Genomic DNA, 16,067 nt, shown 5'->3' with positions numbered 1-16,067 from the left:
GTAGCGGGGAGCGGGGGAGCAGTATACTTACCGTCCGTGCGGCTCCCCGGGCGCTCCAGAGTGACGTCAGGGCGCCCCAAGCGCATGGATCATGTGATCGCATTGGACACGTCATCCATGCGCATGGGGCGCTCTGACGTCATTCTGGAGCGCCCCGGGAGCCGCACGGACTGTAAGTATACCGCTCCCCCGCTCCCCGCTCCTACTATGGCAGCCAGGACTTTAATAGCGTCCTGGGTGCCATAGTAACACTGAAAGCATTTTGAAGACGGTTCCGTCTTCAAATGCTTTCAGTACACTTGCGTTTTTCCGGATCCGGAGTGTAATTCCGGCAAGTGGAGTACATGCCGGATCCGGACAACGCAAGTGTGAAAGAGCCCTAAGAGGGTCATATTTTTTAGAAACCTCCTAAGGGGCAAGGGATACCCCAGACGCTGTCTACCACCTGCTGCAAATAAAGTGACGTCACGACTAGTGTTGATCACGTATACTCGAATTGCAAGTTTTTATTGCGAATATAGGTACCGTATATACTCGAGTATAAGCCGACCCGAATATAAGCCGAGGCCCCTAATTTTACCCCCAAAAAATGGGAAAAATTATTGACTCGAGTATAAGACTAGGGTGGGAAATGCAGCTATAATGCAGAGTGTATGTGTATATAATGCACACACTCTACATTATATACACACATCTGCAAGAGGGTGACTCAGATTGATGGGAGTCTGACTCTGACTCCCTGTATTTATTGCAGAGTGTGTGCATTATATACACACACACTCTGCATTAAATACAGGGAGCCATCCACAGACCTCCCCCCTAAACAGTGCCATCCACAGATCTCCCCCCTAAACAGTGCCATCCACAGATCCCCCCTAAACAGTGCCATTCACAGATCCCCCCTAAACAGTGCCATCCACAGATCCCCCCTCCCCTAAACAGTGCCATGATGGCACTGTTTAGGAAAGGGGGGATCTGTGGATGGCACTGTAGGGGGATCTGTGGATGGCACTGCCATCCACAGATCCCCCTACAGTGCCATCCACAGATCCCCCTCCCTGACGCTCACAGCAGTATATTTATAAACTAATCAGTAACTACTTTAACTTTAATCATTGCTCATTGCTGAGCTCTTTACTCTGATTATTTGGATATCTTACTTTGTCTTAGCTCCGGTAATAGCAGGCAGTGCGGGGGGCCGCGCTCACTCACTGACGTCACGCGCCTGCTCCCACTAGGTGGCGCAGGCGCGTGACGTCAGTGAGTGAGCCCCGCCCCCCACACTGTCTGCTATTACCGGAGCTAAGACAGACCTAGACTCGAGTATAAGACGAGGGGGCTTTTTGAGCACAAAAATATGTGCCAAAAAACTCGTCTTATACTCGAGTATATACGGTAATTCGAAAATTCGCAAATATTTACAATATAGTGATATATATTCGTAATTTCGAATATTTGAGATTTTTTATTGCGAATTTTTGTAATGCGAATTTTCATCGCAAATCTTTCAATTGCCGAGTAAAAACATGATTCCTCCCTGCTTCTTGCTTGTGGGCCAATGACTCTTCTTATATTCTAAAAAACAAATATATTCGATATAGTGCTATGACTCATTGGCCCACAAGCAAGAAGCAGGGAGGAATCATGTTTTTGCTTGGCAATTGAAAAATTAGCGATAAAAATTGGCATTACGAAAAAAAATTGCATTACGGAAATTTGCATATTACGCGATCATTACCTTGTTGATTTTTCGAGTAAAATAAATCGTAGAATATGCCGAATATTCGAATTCACGAATATTCACTGAATATTCTACAAAATATTCGCGAGATATCGCGAATTCGAATATGACCCCTGCCGTTCATCACTAGTCACGACAGGCCGGGGACTTTTTCCCTTCAAGGGGCCCCTGGTAGGACCAAGTCCATTGCAAGTGCACCTGCTACCTCTGTAGCCCCTCTATGACTTCCAGAGGATGAGAATCTGTCCTCGTCAAGGACACACAGGCTTGTCAGAGAGCATCAGAGCTCCTGTGTGAGCCTCATATAACCGGGGCAGACTTTTATCACCTGGAAGTAAAAAAAGATGGTTTCCCTTTACAGACAGCAAGCAAAGATTTTGAAAGTCCTGTAGAACTGGCACACACAGTATACTGGAAAATTGTATCACTTTTATCAGACATGAATAAGCTTTTTTGGAAGCTGGAAAACCAGCGATATGAAATACTTTATATGTACGAACATAACAGGTTTTATGGCTGTTTAGCAAATCTTTCCAGCACCAGTGTCAGTCCTGGGCGCAGTGAACGCTCGCACATTAAGCAGCGGAGATCTTCTCGGTCAGGAGGCTATTGTTGCTTTTCAAGTTTATGCATCAGTGGAGATGATGATTTTATAGTTTGGGCCATGAAAAAGTTATCACAACCTCCAAGGCAACGTTCTCTTTTTGGAAAGATGACAATGCTCAGACCTTTGAAACGGCAATAACGGACGGATCCAGGTTTATTCATCAGCGCCTTCTCAGTGGATAATAAAGCCATTTACGTAAGTAGATTTGTACAGCTCTGTCACGCCGGGTAATGGGGAGCTGCTATTTAAGGCACTTGATGAATGGTATACGACGCTCTGATAAAGTGCTCTGGTAGAACATGCTCTTGTATGTAGGTGACGGTGCCCTTGCCACTGTATAGCATAACATCTACATCACCAGTGCTGCCCCCCAAAGGATTGTGTCCCACAGTCAATAACTACTGCTCCATTATTATCATTGAATGTTCAACCAGAGAGAAAATAAATGAAAAGTCATAAGATAACAAAATCAGCTACAGCACATTCTGCGAAAAACACCATTTAAACTGCTTTTCCAGTGCAATCAAAGGAGTTGTCCCATGAAAAATAGGAAAAGCATGGACACGCCTCCTGAGCCGTGATAGGGAGAGAGCTGCAGCAGAAAAGACACGCCTCCTGAGCTGCAGCGGAAGGGAAACTCCCCTTGAGCTGTCAGCTTGATATAAAGATATCTCTGGATCCATGTGAGGTACAGGGCTGGTTCTAGCTTTGTTAGAGAGGGATTGTCATGCACTATACTGTATGATATCTGATTTTCATTTGTTACATTAATCATGGGATAACCCTTTTAAATAACATAGTACATAAGGCTGAAAAAAAGACATTTGTTCAACCAGTTCGGGCGGTTATCCTGCAAGTTGATCCAGAGGAAGGCAAAAAAAAAAAAACTGTGAGGTAGAAGCCAAAAAATTCCTTCCCGACTCCAATCAGGCAATCAGAATAACTCCCTGGATCAACGACCCCTCTCTAGTAGCTATAGCCTGTAATATTATTACACTCCAGAAATACATCCAGGCCCCTCTTGAACTATGTTAGTGAACTCACCATCACCACCTCCTCAGGCAGAGAGTTCCATAGTCTCACTGCTCTTACCATAAAGAATCCTCTTCTATGTTTGTGTACAAACCTTCTTTCCTCCAGATGCAGAGGATGTCCCCTCGTCACAGTCACAGTCCTGGGGATAAATAGATGATGGGATAGATCTCTGTACTGACCCCTGATATATTTATACATAGTAATTAGATCTCCCCTCAGTCGTCTAAAGTGAATAACCCTAATTTTGATAATCTTTCTGGGTACTGTAGTTGCCCCATTCCAATTATTACTTTAGTTGCCCTCCTCTGTACCCTCTCCAGCTCTGCTATGTCTGTCTTGTTCACAGTACTCCATGTGAGGTCTGACCAGTGATTTGTAAAGTGGTAGGACTATGTTCTCATCACGGGCATCTATGCCCCTTCTGATGCAACCCATGATCTTATTGGCCTTGGCAGCAGCTGCCTGACACTGGTTTTTACAGCTTAGTTTGCTGTTTATTAAAATTCCTAGGTCCTTTTCCATGTCAGTTCACATTTAGTATGTACGAGTGACTTGCATTTTTCCTTCCCATGTGCATAACCTTACATTTGTCAGTGTTAAACCTCATCTGCCACTTATCTGCCCAAGCATCCAATCTATCCAGATCCCTCTGTAGTAGTATACTGTCCTCTTCAGTGTTAATTACTTTACACAGTTTAGTGTCATCTGCAAAAATTAATATTTTACTATGCAAGCCTTCTACAAGATCATTAATAAATATATTGAAGAGAATAGGGCCCAATACTGACCCCTGAGGTACTCCACTAGTGACAGTGACCCAATCTCAGTGTGTACCGTTAATAACCACCCTCTGTTTTCTATCATTGAGCCAGTTACTTACCCACATACAGACGTTTTCTCCCAGTCCGAGCATTCTCATTTTATATACTAACCTTTGATGTGGTACAGTGTCAAATGCTTTGGAGAAGTCCAGATATACGACATCCATTGATTCACCGCTGTCAAGTCTAGAACTTACCTCCTCATAGAAACAGTTTAAATTAGTTTTACATGACCGATCCCTCATGAAGCTGATATGGCGTTATTTGCTTATTTTCATTGAGATACTCCAAGATAGCATCTCTTAGAAAACCTTCAAACTATTTACCCACAACAGATGTTAAACTTACCGGCCTATAGTTTCCAGGCTCTGTTTTTGGACCTTTTTTGAATATTGCCACCACATTTGCTGTGCGCCAATCCTGTGGAACATTCCCTGTCAGTATAGAATCCGCAAATATCAGAAATAAGGGTCTGGCTATGACATTACTTAATTCCCTTAGGATACGGGGGTGTATGCCATCCGGTCCTGGCGATTTGTCTATTTTAATCTTTTTAAGATGCTGCTGTACTTCTTCCTGGGTCAGACAGGGCACTTAATGGGGAATTTACTTTTACATTCTGCATTTCATCTGACAGTAATTTTTTTTTAGTTAATACATGTTTTTTTCATATTCTATTTTAGTTTTTCAGTGCTTCCGCGCTACCCTCCTGTTTTAGTGATTTAAATGCTTTCTTTTTGTCATTTATTGCTTTCTTTACAGTTCTATTTATCCACATTGTTTTTTTCTTGTTCCTTATAACCTTTTATTCCCATAAGGTATGTACCTCTTAAAATTCGATTTTAGGATGCTTTTAAAAATAGCATTGTAAGCAATGGATGTTTCTATTCTGGTTACCATGAGTATAAATATGTATATGGATATACTATTAGGGTACTTTCACACTAGCGTTTTGTTTTCCGGTATTGAGTTCCATCCTAGGGGCTCAATACCGGAAAAAAACTGATCAGTTTTATCCTAACGCATTCTGAATGGAGAGCAATCCGTTCAGGATGCATCAGTTCAGTCCCTCTTACGTTTGTTGGACGGAGAAAATACTGCAGCATGATGCAGTTTTATCTCTGGCCAAAAATACTGATCACTTGCCAGAATGCCGGATCCGGCATTAAGTGTTTCGTCAAAACGGATCCTGCTTTCCCGTCTGCGCATGCGCAGACCTTTACAAATGAAAAAATTATACCGGATCCGTTTTTCCGGATGACACCGGAGAGATGGATCCGGTATTTCAATGCATTTGTCAGACAGATCTGCATCCGGATCCGTCTGACAAATGGCATCAGTTTACGTCCGGAATGCCGGATCCGGCAGGCAGTTCCGTTGACGAAACTGCCTGCCGGAATCCTCTGCCGCAAGTGTGAAAGTACCCTTATACATATAACCTATATGAATATTAATTTGTTTTTAGAATTTTAATTTTTGAATTTTTGTTGTAATCTATATGCCATCCGTTTTTTTTTTTGCGGATCCATTGTAACAATGCCTAAAACGGATAAGAATAGGACATGGTCTATTTTTTTTAGTGGGGCTACATGCACACGAATGTTGTTTGTTTGCGTGTCCGTTCCGTTTTTTTTGCTGATAGGATGTGGACCCATTCATTTCAATGGGTCCGCAAAAAATGCGGATAGCACACCGTGTGCTGTCCATATCAGTAAGTCCGTTCCGTATCCCGCAAAAAAGAAAAATAGAACATGTCCTTTTCTTGTCCGTTTTAGGCATTGTTACAATGGATCCGCAAAAAAAAGATTGCATACGGATGTCATCCGTTCGGTCCTGTGCATGTAGCCTAAAAGGAAGGAAAAATCCTCAAATCACACACCGTTTTTGCACCGGCCACTAATATGTTGAGATTTTCTGTCCTGTAAAAGGTAACTTTCAGTAGCCATTACATTATCATCACAGTCAGGATTACAATGAGAGATAAGATAACACCTCTGTATAGATAACACAGGATCCACAATTCACAGTAGGTGATATCACAGATTATCTCTTCCCTCCTGACCTCTGCACAGGTCACAGAGCATGCCTAGAAAATTCTCCCATAAAAGTCAATGAGGTCCCCTCCTGACCAGTGTTTATGTGTAACGCCCCAGAGGTGCATTACCACCTTTTACACCTCCCTACTATTTTCTATGGTTGATTTAATGCCATCATATGTATTTATTTCCAGGTCCTGCACATTGTGTATTTGTATTTCTGATTTTGTGACTGTTAACATGTGATGTGCCTGGTTCACCAGCAGATGGCAGCAATAATGACACATCTACCTAGCCCAGAAAGGAACCTTCTTTCCATTCTAGCTGGCTCCTTCAAGGGAGGAGTTTTTTAGTTAGTGAGGGTTAGTTCAGAGTACCCCCTGCAAGGGGAAGGCTGTGCCCCAGCCGGCAGAGCACCTCTAAGCTCTACTGGGCATAGAGGCCCATGCTACAAGCTGGGAGATAAGTCCCGTGGATGAAGATAAAGACCAAGATAAAGATACAGATAAAGACAGAGTCAAACTAAAGAAAGCAAAGTACAGCAGAAAGGAAAAGTTTCTATTTAATCCTGTTAGCACAGCTGAGCCAAAGAGCTACAGATGTAGCAGAGCCGAGTGTGTTTGTCTGCCAGAATTAATGCTAAAACCCGCTGGTAACCAAGACAAAGGTGGAAGATTGTTTCCTGATGAAAGTTTATTCAAGTAAAGTTGCTATTCAACGTTATACAAAGTCTGGACTCCATTTCTTTCTCCATTCTTTTCATCAACTACGCCTTGATTTGCTTCGCAAGACCACGCCTGGGATTCCAGCGTTTCCATGTAGGAGCACCCTGACAAGTGCAACACCATTCAGGGACATTTAGGCCACCCTCCACCACTCTGGTATTCCTACACTAGGTACCATCATATCACTACAGGGGGCCCCGTGCCCTCATTGCTGCAATACAACTGGTGTCACGAATAACACTTAGAATATCTTAAAGGGATCCCATGGACGTTTACTTGCTTATGGCCCATGTGGCCAGGGCCGGTGCAAGTATTTTTGCGGCCCTAGGCAAAGATCCATTTTGCCGCCCCCTCATGTCACTCACACACTGACAGACAGACACGCACACACTGACAGACAGACACGCACTCAGACACTCACTGAATGACGTACACAGAAACTCACTGACAGACACACATACACTCACTGACAGACAGACACTCACTGACAGACATACACCTACCCACTGAAACACACACAGAAACTCACTGACAAACACACAGACACTTACTGACCGACTGACATACACTCACTGACATACACTCACTCACTGACATACACACACAGACACTCAATGACAGACACACATACATTTACTGACAGAAAGACAGACATACACACACTCACTCACTGACATAAATACACAGGCAGACACTCACTCAGTCAAACACTTAAACACTCACCTCCCTGGGGTCCAGTGTGGTGCAGCTCCTCAGTCCTCCAGTGCACCGTTTAGTATGCCGGGGCAGGAATGACGTCATATTCCGGCATCACAGAGGGCGCACGAGGGAGGAGTGGGGAGCTGCTAGAACAGCCTCCCTTGCCGCCCGCCTCCTCTCCTCCGGTAATTTACTGGCAGAGTAGGCACCTGCTATCAGGGTAAGCAGATGCCCGCTCTGCCATATTTAAGAAGGACCTCCACCTCCTGGTCCCCCTGTAACGGCGCTGGGGGCGGCTCAAGAGCCGCTAGCCCTGTCGCCCAGGGCTGCAGCCCCAGTCAGGGGGAGCCCACCAGGGCGCCCCCAGCAGGCCTGTGCCCTAGGAGAAACGCCTAGTTTGCCTATATGGTTGCGCCGGCGCTGCATGTGGCTGCTCTCAAAGAACAAGAAGGGTTGAAATGTTTTAGGCCTGCAGGAGTTTAGGATTTTTAAAATATCGATAGGGACATGAAAAATAGCAAAAAATTAAAAAAATATGTTTAGCGTAAAACTTTATTTAAACGATACATCATTTTCTGATGGCACATTCCTTTAATGCGACCCAACTGCCCCCTCCTTACTAAGAATTATTCCTCTCACCGTATGTGCAGAAGTTACGCAATAATCTTTAGTCTGTACTTTATAATCATTTTTTTTGTGCTGTAATGGAAATCAGCTTATTGTGAATTCCTGGGGACCTTGCGATGCACTTGTACTTAGGGCTCATTCACACAACTGTATATATTTTTGTGGTCCGCTAATTCCGGATCTGCAAAACGCAGATACTGCCTGTGTGCCTTCTGCATTTTGCGGAACAGAACATCCTTCTCCATGATACAAATCCCTATTCTTGTCCGCAAATATGGGCAAGAATAGGACATGCTCTATTTTTTTTGTGGGGCTGCAGAACGGACAGACGGATGCGGACAGCACACAGTGTACTGTCTGCATCTTTTGCGGCCCCATTGAAATGAATGGGTCTGCAAAAATGCAAAACAGATGTGGACAGAAATATAAGGTCGTGTGAATGGGCGCTTATACAAAGCAGCAAATCAGAGGAGGCAGAGCTTCAATGGGGAGAAAGAGAGTAGCAGCCTTACCCAATGATGAGACATGGGGTTGTGTCTAAGACTGCATTAGACGCACTGGAGGTAGTGTTGTGCAGCTTGCGCTAATCGAAGTATCCGAAGTGGACTTCGATCCAAAATTAATGGAAAATTCAATTTGCCACGAAGCTGAATTTCCTCGTGCTTCATGATAACTAATCAATTTTCTCTGAAATGGCGATAAAAAAATAATATGGTACCTCAATATTCATTTGAGAGCGAAGAGGCCGCTGCGACCATTTTGCTTGCAGACACCGGTGACTTGAGATTTAGTGCTGGATCTTCAAGCAAGATGGCCGCAGCAGCTTCTTCGCGCTCAAATGGATAAAGTAAATACAATTAAAAAATTTTTAACTGATAAACCCCTGAAATGCCTTAATATTAATCTCAGATGTGATCGGCGATGGATGCGGCATCTGAGAGGTTCAATCATGGGAGGCCGCGCAATCACCGTTCCCTGTCATTGTGCCCACTACTTGCAAAGAAATGCGCTTCGTGACAAAGTAATTAGTCACAAAGTGAATTTTTGGTAAAATTCAGCAAAGCAGCCGAATCAAATTTTTAAGAATTTCGCTCATCTCTACCTGTAGGCACTAAAGAACCAGACTTAAACCAAAAAATGGAGCTCACAAGGTACCCATATAAAATATTAGGGCTGCAACGATTAATCAACGTTATCGATAATATTCGATAATGAGATTCGTTGTTAACGAATCCAGTTATCGACTAATCGGCCGATTCGTTGATATGCGTGCGGGAGCGGGCGGTCAGGCGTTATGCCTGCGGGTCCTTGAACTTTAAATCACTGCATCTTTATTACCTTACAATGAAGCTCCAGTAAAAGGCAGAGCGGGCGGCGGCGTAAGTTAACGTCACTTACTCACGTGACGCGCATGATCCGCCTGCTTTATTCATAAAGTGGGCGGAGCAGGCCCGTCACGTGAGTAAGTGACGTTACGCCACCGCCCGCTCTGCCTTTTACTGGAGATTCATTGTAAGGTAATAAAGATGCGGTGATTTAAAGTAAAAGTTACTGCCGGTTAAGGAATACTGCTGTGAGCGGCGGGGCCGGGGCTGTTATGGGGAGGGGGATCTGTGGATGACACTGTTATGGGGGAGATCTGTGGATGACAAATATAGCATAAGATGCTATATAGTGTCATCCGTAGATCCCCCCATAACAGTGTCATCCACAAATCCCCTCCATAACAGTGCCATCCACAGATCCCCCTCCCCATAACAGTGCCATCCACAGATCCCCTCCATAACAGTGCCATCCACAGATCCCCTCCATAACAGTGCCATCCACAGATCCCCCATAACAGTGCCATCCACAGATCCCCTCCATAACAGTGCCATCCACAGATCCCCTCCATAACAGCACCATCCACAGATCCCCTCCATAACAGTGCCATCCACAGATCCCCTCCATAACAGTGCCATCCACAGATCCCCCATAACAGTGCCATCCACAGATCCCCCGCATAACAGTGCCATCCACAGATCCCCCGCATAAGAGTGCCATCCACAGATCCCCCATAACAGTGCCATCCACAGATCCCCCCCATAACAGCACCATCCACAGATCCCCCCCATAACAGTGCCATCCACAGATGCCCCCATAACAGTGCCATCCACAGATTCCCCATAACAGTGCCATCCACAGATCCTCCACAACAGTTCCGTCCACAATTTGTTTTAATATGGCCTTTGAACATAATTTTTCAAGAAAAATCATATAAACCACATATTTTTTGTCATTTTGGTGTTTTTTCCCGATTAATCGATTAAATTATCGACAACTAATTGATTATTCAAATAATTGTTAGCTGGAGCCCTATAAAATATAATATTTTATTGAATTAATATTCACATATAAAAGAATGTTGATGTTAAAAAGAAAAAGATGGCGTTACCCCGACACGCGTTACGGCGTGCCTTCGTCCGGGGCTGTAGGCACCATAGCTAAACTAAAGTCACACACCCAAGAAACAAGATTTGGGGAAAATAGCAGCTAATCCCCTATATGCTGATTTACATATTCTTAAAGGGGTTATTCAACCCCTGAAATACCCCCCCCATATTCCGGGGCCTCTCACATACAATGTCGCGCGGGAAGGGGGGGAGGGGGTTTAGCATCAGCCGCAATGCTAGGGAGGCTCATCTCTGTCACTGCCTGTTGGCTGCCCGCTCCGATGCCGGATGTTTTCGAAATGCAGCGACGGCCGTGCGGACTTCAGAAGTGATGCAGGTGAGTACATTGTGTGTGAGGGGTCCGACATATATGGGGGGGGGGGGGGGGGGCATTTCAGGGGTTGGATAACCTTTAAAGGGGTTATATTATGATTAACGTAAAAATTTAAATCATCCATAACATGAAAACCTGTTTCTGGCAAAGCTATAGCCTGTACCCTGTACCTCACATGGATCCGGAGATCTCCCCGTTCTTTGCTGCAATTGTTCTGCTAGATATATTTCAAGCTGACAGCTTAGGGAGTGTGTCCTTTCTCAGAGGGCGTGTCCTTTCTCCTGCAGCTACTGGCTGTTGAAGGATGTAACTGAGCTTGTGCTTCCATCTCAGTGAGCAGGACAGAGAAATAAGAGAAAGAGCAAACAGCAGGTGGCGCTATACAGATAGATTTCAGTGATAGCTCAGTGGCTATACAGATCCAGGTGCTGAATATTTTTTGGTGGGACAACCCCTTTTATACATCGAGATGCTATAATCATTAGTATTCTTGGAGATGTAATATGGTACTTACTCCTTTAGTCTCATGTCAGCAAACGCACAGCAGTGACTGGGATAGGTCAGCTGGGCCTCCACCAGGTTGGCCAGTTTGTCCAGTGCTGGTAATTTCTTCAGATAATAGGATTTTTCTGCCACTAAGACCTGGATGTATTCCAGTCCATGGACGGGGAGATGCTCTAATGCCGTTGATGTTATGTCTCTAGAAAACAGAAATGTCTACATCCAAGTTCCTCCAGAAAAAACAGTTAAATGTACAGTCGTGTCTCTACACATCTACTGTATACTAATAAAAGCCCTGTGTGCGTGCTCTGGGCTGGTGTCCGTGCGTGTGCGTTGATAATTGAAGTGTGCATGCACAGTGTGCCGTCCAATCACAGCCGCCCCACACGCAACCGTGCCGCCCACACCTCCTCTCTCGACTTTGCCCCAAGTCACCCCCTCGCTCTCAGCCCCCACAGACTCCGCAGTCACATGACCCCGCACTTACTCTTCAGCAGGCAGATCAGGCTGCAGACCAGCAGTCTCCTCAGCACGGCGCCCATGTCTGCGTGTGGCCCCTGTACATCACGAGCGTGCGCCTCAATGCTCAGCGCTCTCTCGGCCCCGGCTGACGCTTCCCCACTCAGGACCCACCATTCTGCGTGTGAAGCCGCCGCGGATACTCTCCTCCCCCTCCTGCTCCGGCAGTTTTGGCCCCGTGACTGCCCAAATAAGTGAAGTGTGCAGTGATTCTAAGGCCTCTTTCACACGGGCGAGTTTTCCTCAATGCGTGAGGTGAACGCATTGCACCTGCACTGAATCCAGACCCATTCATTTCTATGGGGCTGTGCACATGAGCGGTGATTTTCATGCATCACTTGTGCGTTGCATAAAAATCGCAGCATGCTCTATATTGTGCGTTTTTCATGCAACGCAGGCCCCGTAGAAGTGAATGGGACTGCGTGAAAATTGCAAGCATCCGCAAGAAAGTGAGGATGCGGTGCGATTTTCACGCATGGTTGCTAGGAGACGATCGGGATGGGGACCCAATCTTTATTATTTTCCCTTATAACATAGTTATAAGGGAAAATAATAGCATTCTTAAGACAGAATGCTAAATAAATTGGGGATGGAGGGGTTAAAAATAAAAATTTAAAATTAAACTCACCTCATCCACTTGTTCGCGCAGCCCGGCTTCTCTTCTTTCTTCTTCTTTGAGGACCTGGGAGAAAAGGACCTTTGGTGACGTCACTGCGCTCTTAACATGGTCCATCACATGATCCATCACCATGTTCCTTTTCTCCCAGGTCCATCACCATGTTCCTTTTCTCCCAGGTCCTCAATGAAGAAAAAAAGAAGAGAAGCCGGGCTGCGCGAACAAGTGGATGAGGTGAGTTCAAATTTTTTTTTAGCCCTAATTTACTAAGCATTCTGTATTAAGAATGCTATTATTTTCCCTTATAACCATGTTATAAGGGAAAATGATAAAATTTACACAACACTGATACCAAACTCGAACTTTTGTGAAGAAGTCCGGGTTCGGGTCTGGGTACCAAACATGCAGATTTTTCTCACGTGCGTGCAAAACGCATTAAAACGCTCTGCACTCGCGGGTAAAAATCATGCATTTTCCCGCAACGCACCTGCATCTTTTCCCGCACATCACATGCAACGCCTGTGTGAAAGAGGCCTAAGAGCGATGCCTGTCATCTGCATGTCATACTGACTCACAGTATTATTTCACTACCACAGCAGACTCCCTATGCGTATTACTGCAAGGCACAGTGTTCTACACCACTATAAAGGCTCTCTGCAGCCAGGAAATAGCTGTTTTTTAACGTAATTCCCCACGAATATATTCGATTTGGTGAACCGGCAAATCAAATTTTTTTTTTATTTGCTTATCTCTCTATATAAAACCCCCACAGTATATAACATCCCCCAGTATGCAGTATATAGTATAACACCCCACAGTACACAGTATATAACATCCCCACAGTATACAGTATATAACATCCCCCAGTATACAGTATATAACATCCCACAGTATACAGTATATAACACCCCACAGTATACAGTATAACACCCCACATTATACAGTATATACCCATATCACTTAACAGTATACAGAATATAGTATAATATCCCCACAGTATACACTATATAGTACCCCACATTATACAGTACAACACCCCTTACAGTATGCATTACACCACATTATACAGTATATAGTATAACATCCCACAGTATATAGTACCCCAGAGTATGCAGTACTCCACAGTATACAATATATAGTATAACACCCACAGTATATAGTATAAAATCCCACAGTATACAGTATATGGTACCTCACAGTATGCAGTATACATATAACCCCCCGCAGTATGCAGTACCCCACAGTATGCAATATACAGTATAACACCCCACAGTATGCAGTACTCCAAAGTATATAGTATAACACCCCACAGTATACAGTATATAGTATAACACCCTCTGTCACCTTCTCCTGAGGTAATCTCCACATAAAGCTATTGCATATTTCTCCTGCAGCAGTACTCTGTCTGGATGATGGTAGGAGAAAAGACCTGTCATGCCCGTTCTGGGCTTTGAGTTTAAGGAGACAGTCCTATCAGTGATTGACAGCTATCTCTGTATACAGAGTGATAGAGAGAAGACTGCAAATAACTAATTGAAGACAAGGAGGCGGTCCTATCAGTGATGACAGCCTTCCCTCTATGACTGTGTATACATAGAGAGCTGTCAGTCACTGACTGAAGACAAGGAGTCGGTCCTATCAGTGATGACAGCCTTCCCTCTATGACTGTGTATACATAGAGAGCTGTCAGTCACTAACTGAAGACAAGGAGTCGGTCCTATCAGTGATGACAGCCAGTGCCATCTTAAGAGCATTATAGGCCCCCGGGCAATACAGTGCACTGGGGCCCTGTCTACACAATCACGCACTAGAATAAAAATGCAAATTATCAATAAGGCGATATTTATTGGTACTTTCAACAAAATCAGTGTTTAATATAGGAATAATATATAGGGGGGGCACAAAGATACCACAGTCAAAAATGGGGGGGCAAAAACAAAATAAGTATATATAAATAAGATTACAAAATATGAGAGAATTGCGGTATGCAGGGATACATTTATAATAAAACTATTTACTTACAAAAGAAGCTGTTCAATCGTCTGCTGTGCCGTCCTCTGCTTGCTTCCGCGGATTCTTTCCCCTTCTTTCTGTCTCTCGTCAGTGCGCAGGCGCACTGTTATGGTGGATCTGTGGAAGACACACTGTTATGGGGGCATCTGTGGATGACAGTGTTATTATGCCTCTCATTAGCCCCCATATGCTGCCTCTCATCATTAGCCCCCATATGCTGCCTCTCATCATTAGCCCCCATATGCTGCCTCTCATCATTAGCCCCCATATGCCTCTCCATTAGCCCCCATATGCCTCTCCATTAGCCCCCATATGCCTCTCCATTAGCCCCCATATGCCTCTCCATTAGCCCCCATATGCCTCTCCATTAGCCCCCATATGCCTCTCCATTAGCCCCCATATGCCTCTCCATTAGCCCCCATATGCCTCTCCATTAGCCCCCATATGCCTCTCCATTAGCCCCCATATGCCTCATTAGCCCCCATATGCCTCATTAGCCCCCATATGCCTCTCCATTAGCCCCCATATGCCTCTCCATTAGCCCCCATATGCCTCATTAGCCCCCATATGCCTCTCCATTAGCCCCCATATGCCTCTCCATTAGCCCCCATATGCCTCATTAGCCCCCATATGCCTCTCCATTAGCCCCCATATGCCTCTCCATTAGCCCCCATATGCCTCTCCATTAGCCCCCATATGCCTCTCCATTAGCCCCCATATGCCTCTCCATTAGCCCCCATATGCCTCTCCATTAGCCCCCATATGCCTCATTAGCCCCCATATGCCTCTCCATTAGCCCCATATGCCTCATTAGCCCCCATATGCCTCTCCATTAGCCCCCATATGCCTCTCCATTAGCCCCCATATGCCTCATTAGCCCCCATATGCCTCTCCATTAGCCCCCATATGCCTCATTAGCCCCCATATGCCTCTCCATTAGCCCCCATATGCCTCTCCATTAGCCCCCCATATGCCTCTCTCCATTAGCCCCCCATATGCCTCTCTCCATTAGCCCCCCATATGCCTCTCCATTAGCCCCCATATGCCTCATTAGCCCCCATATGCCTCTCCATTAGCCCCCATATGCCTCATTAGCCCCCATATGCCTCTCCATTAGCCCCCATATGCCTCATTAGCCCCCATATGCCTCATTAGCCCCCATATGCCTCTCCATTAGCCCCCATATGCCTCTCCATTAGCCCCCATATGCCTCATTAGCCCCCATATGCCTCTCCATTAGCCCCCATATGCCTCTCCATTAGCCCCCCATATGCCTCTCTCCATTAGCCCCCCATATGCCTCTCTCCATTAGCCCCCCATATGCCTCTCCATTAGCCCCCCATATGCCTCTCCATTAGCCC

At 45.2% G+C, this 16,067-nt stretch overlaps 1 protein-coding gene across 1 annotated transcript in view; it reads right to left on the bottom strand.

Moving 5' to 3' along the window:
• LHCGR (luteinizing hormone/choriogonadotropin receptor) overlaps positions 1-16,067 on the bottom strand; it is a 345,065-nt gene that overhangs the window by 44,445 nt on the left and 284,553 nt on the right. The window contains exon 9 of the mRNA XM_040430298.1: positions 11,572-11,757. Within this exon, the coding sequence (XP_040286232.1) occupies positions 11,572-11,757 (186 nt within the window). The remainder of the gene's footprint in view (positions 1-11,571; positions 11,758-16,067) is intronic.

This window comes from Bufo bufo, chromosome 4 (assembly GCF_905171765.1).
Source record: "Bufo bufo chromosome 4, aBufBuf1.1, whole genome shotgun sequence".
NCBI classification, from domain to species: domain Eukaryota; kingdom Metazoa; phylum Chordata; class Amphibia; order Anura; family Bufonidae; genus Bufo; species Bufo bufo.
The sequence above is the reverse complement of the archived record's forward strand: the minus strand, read 5'-3'. Positions and strand labels throughout refer to the sequence as shown.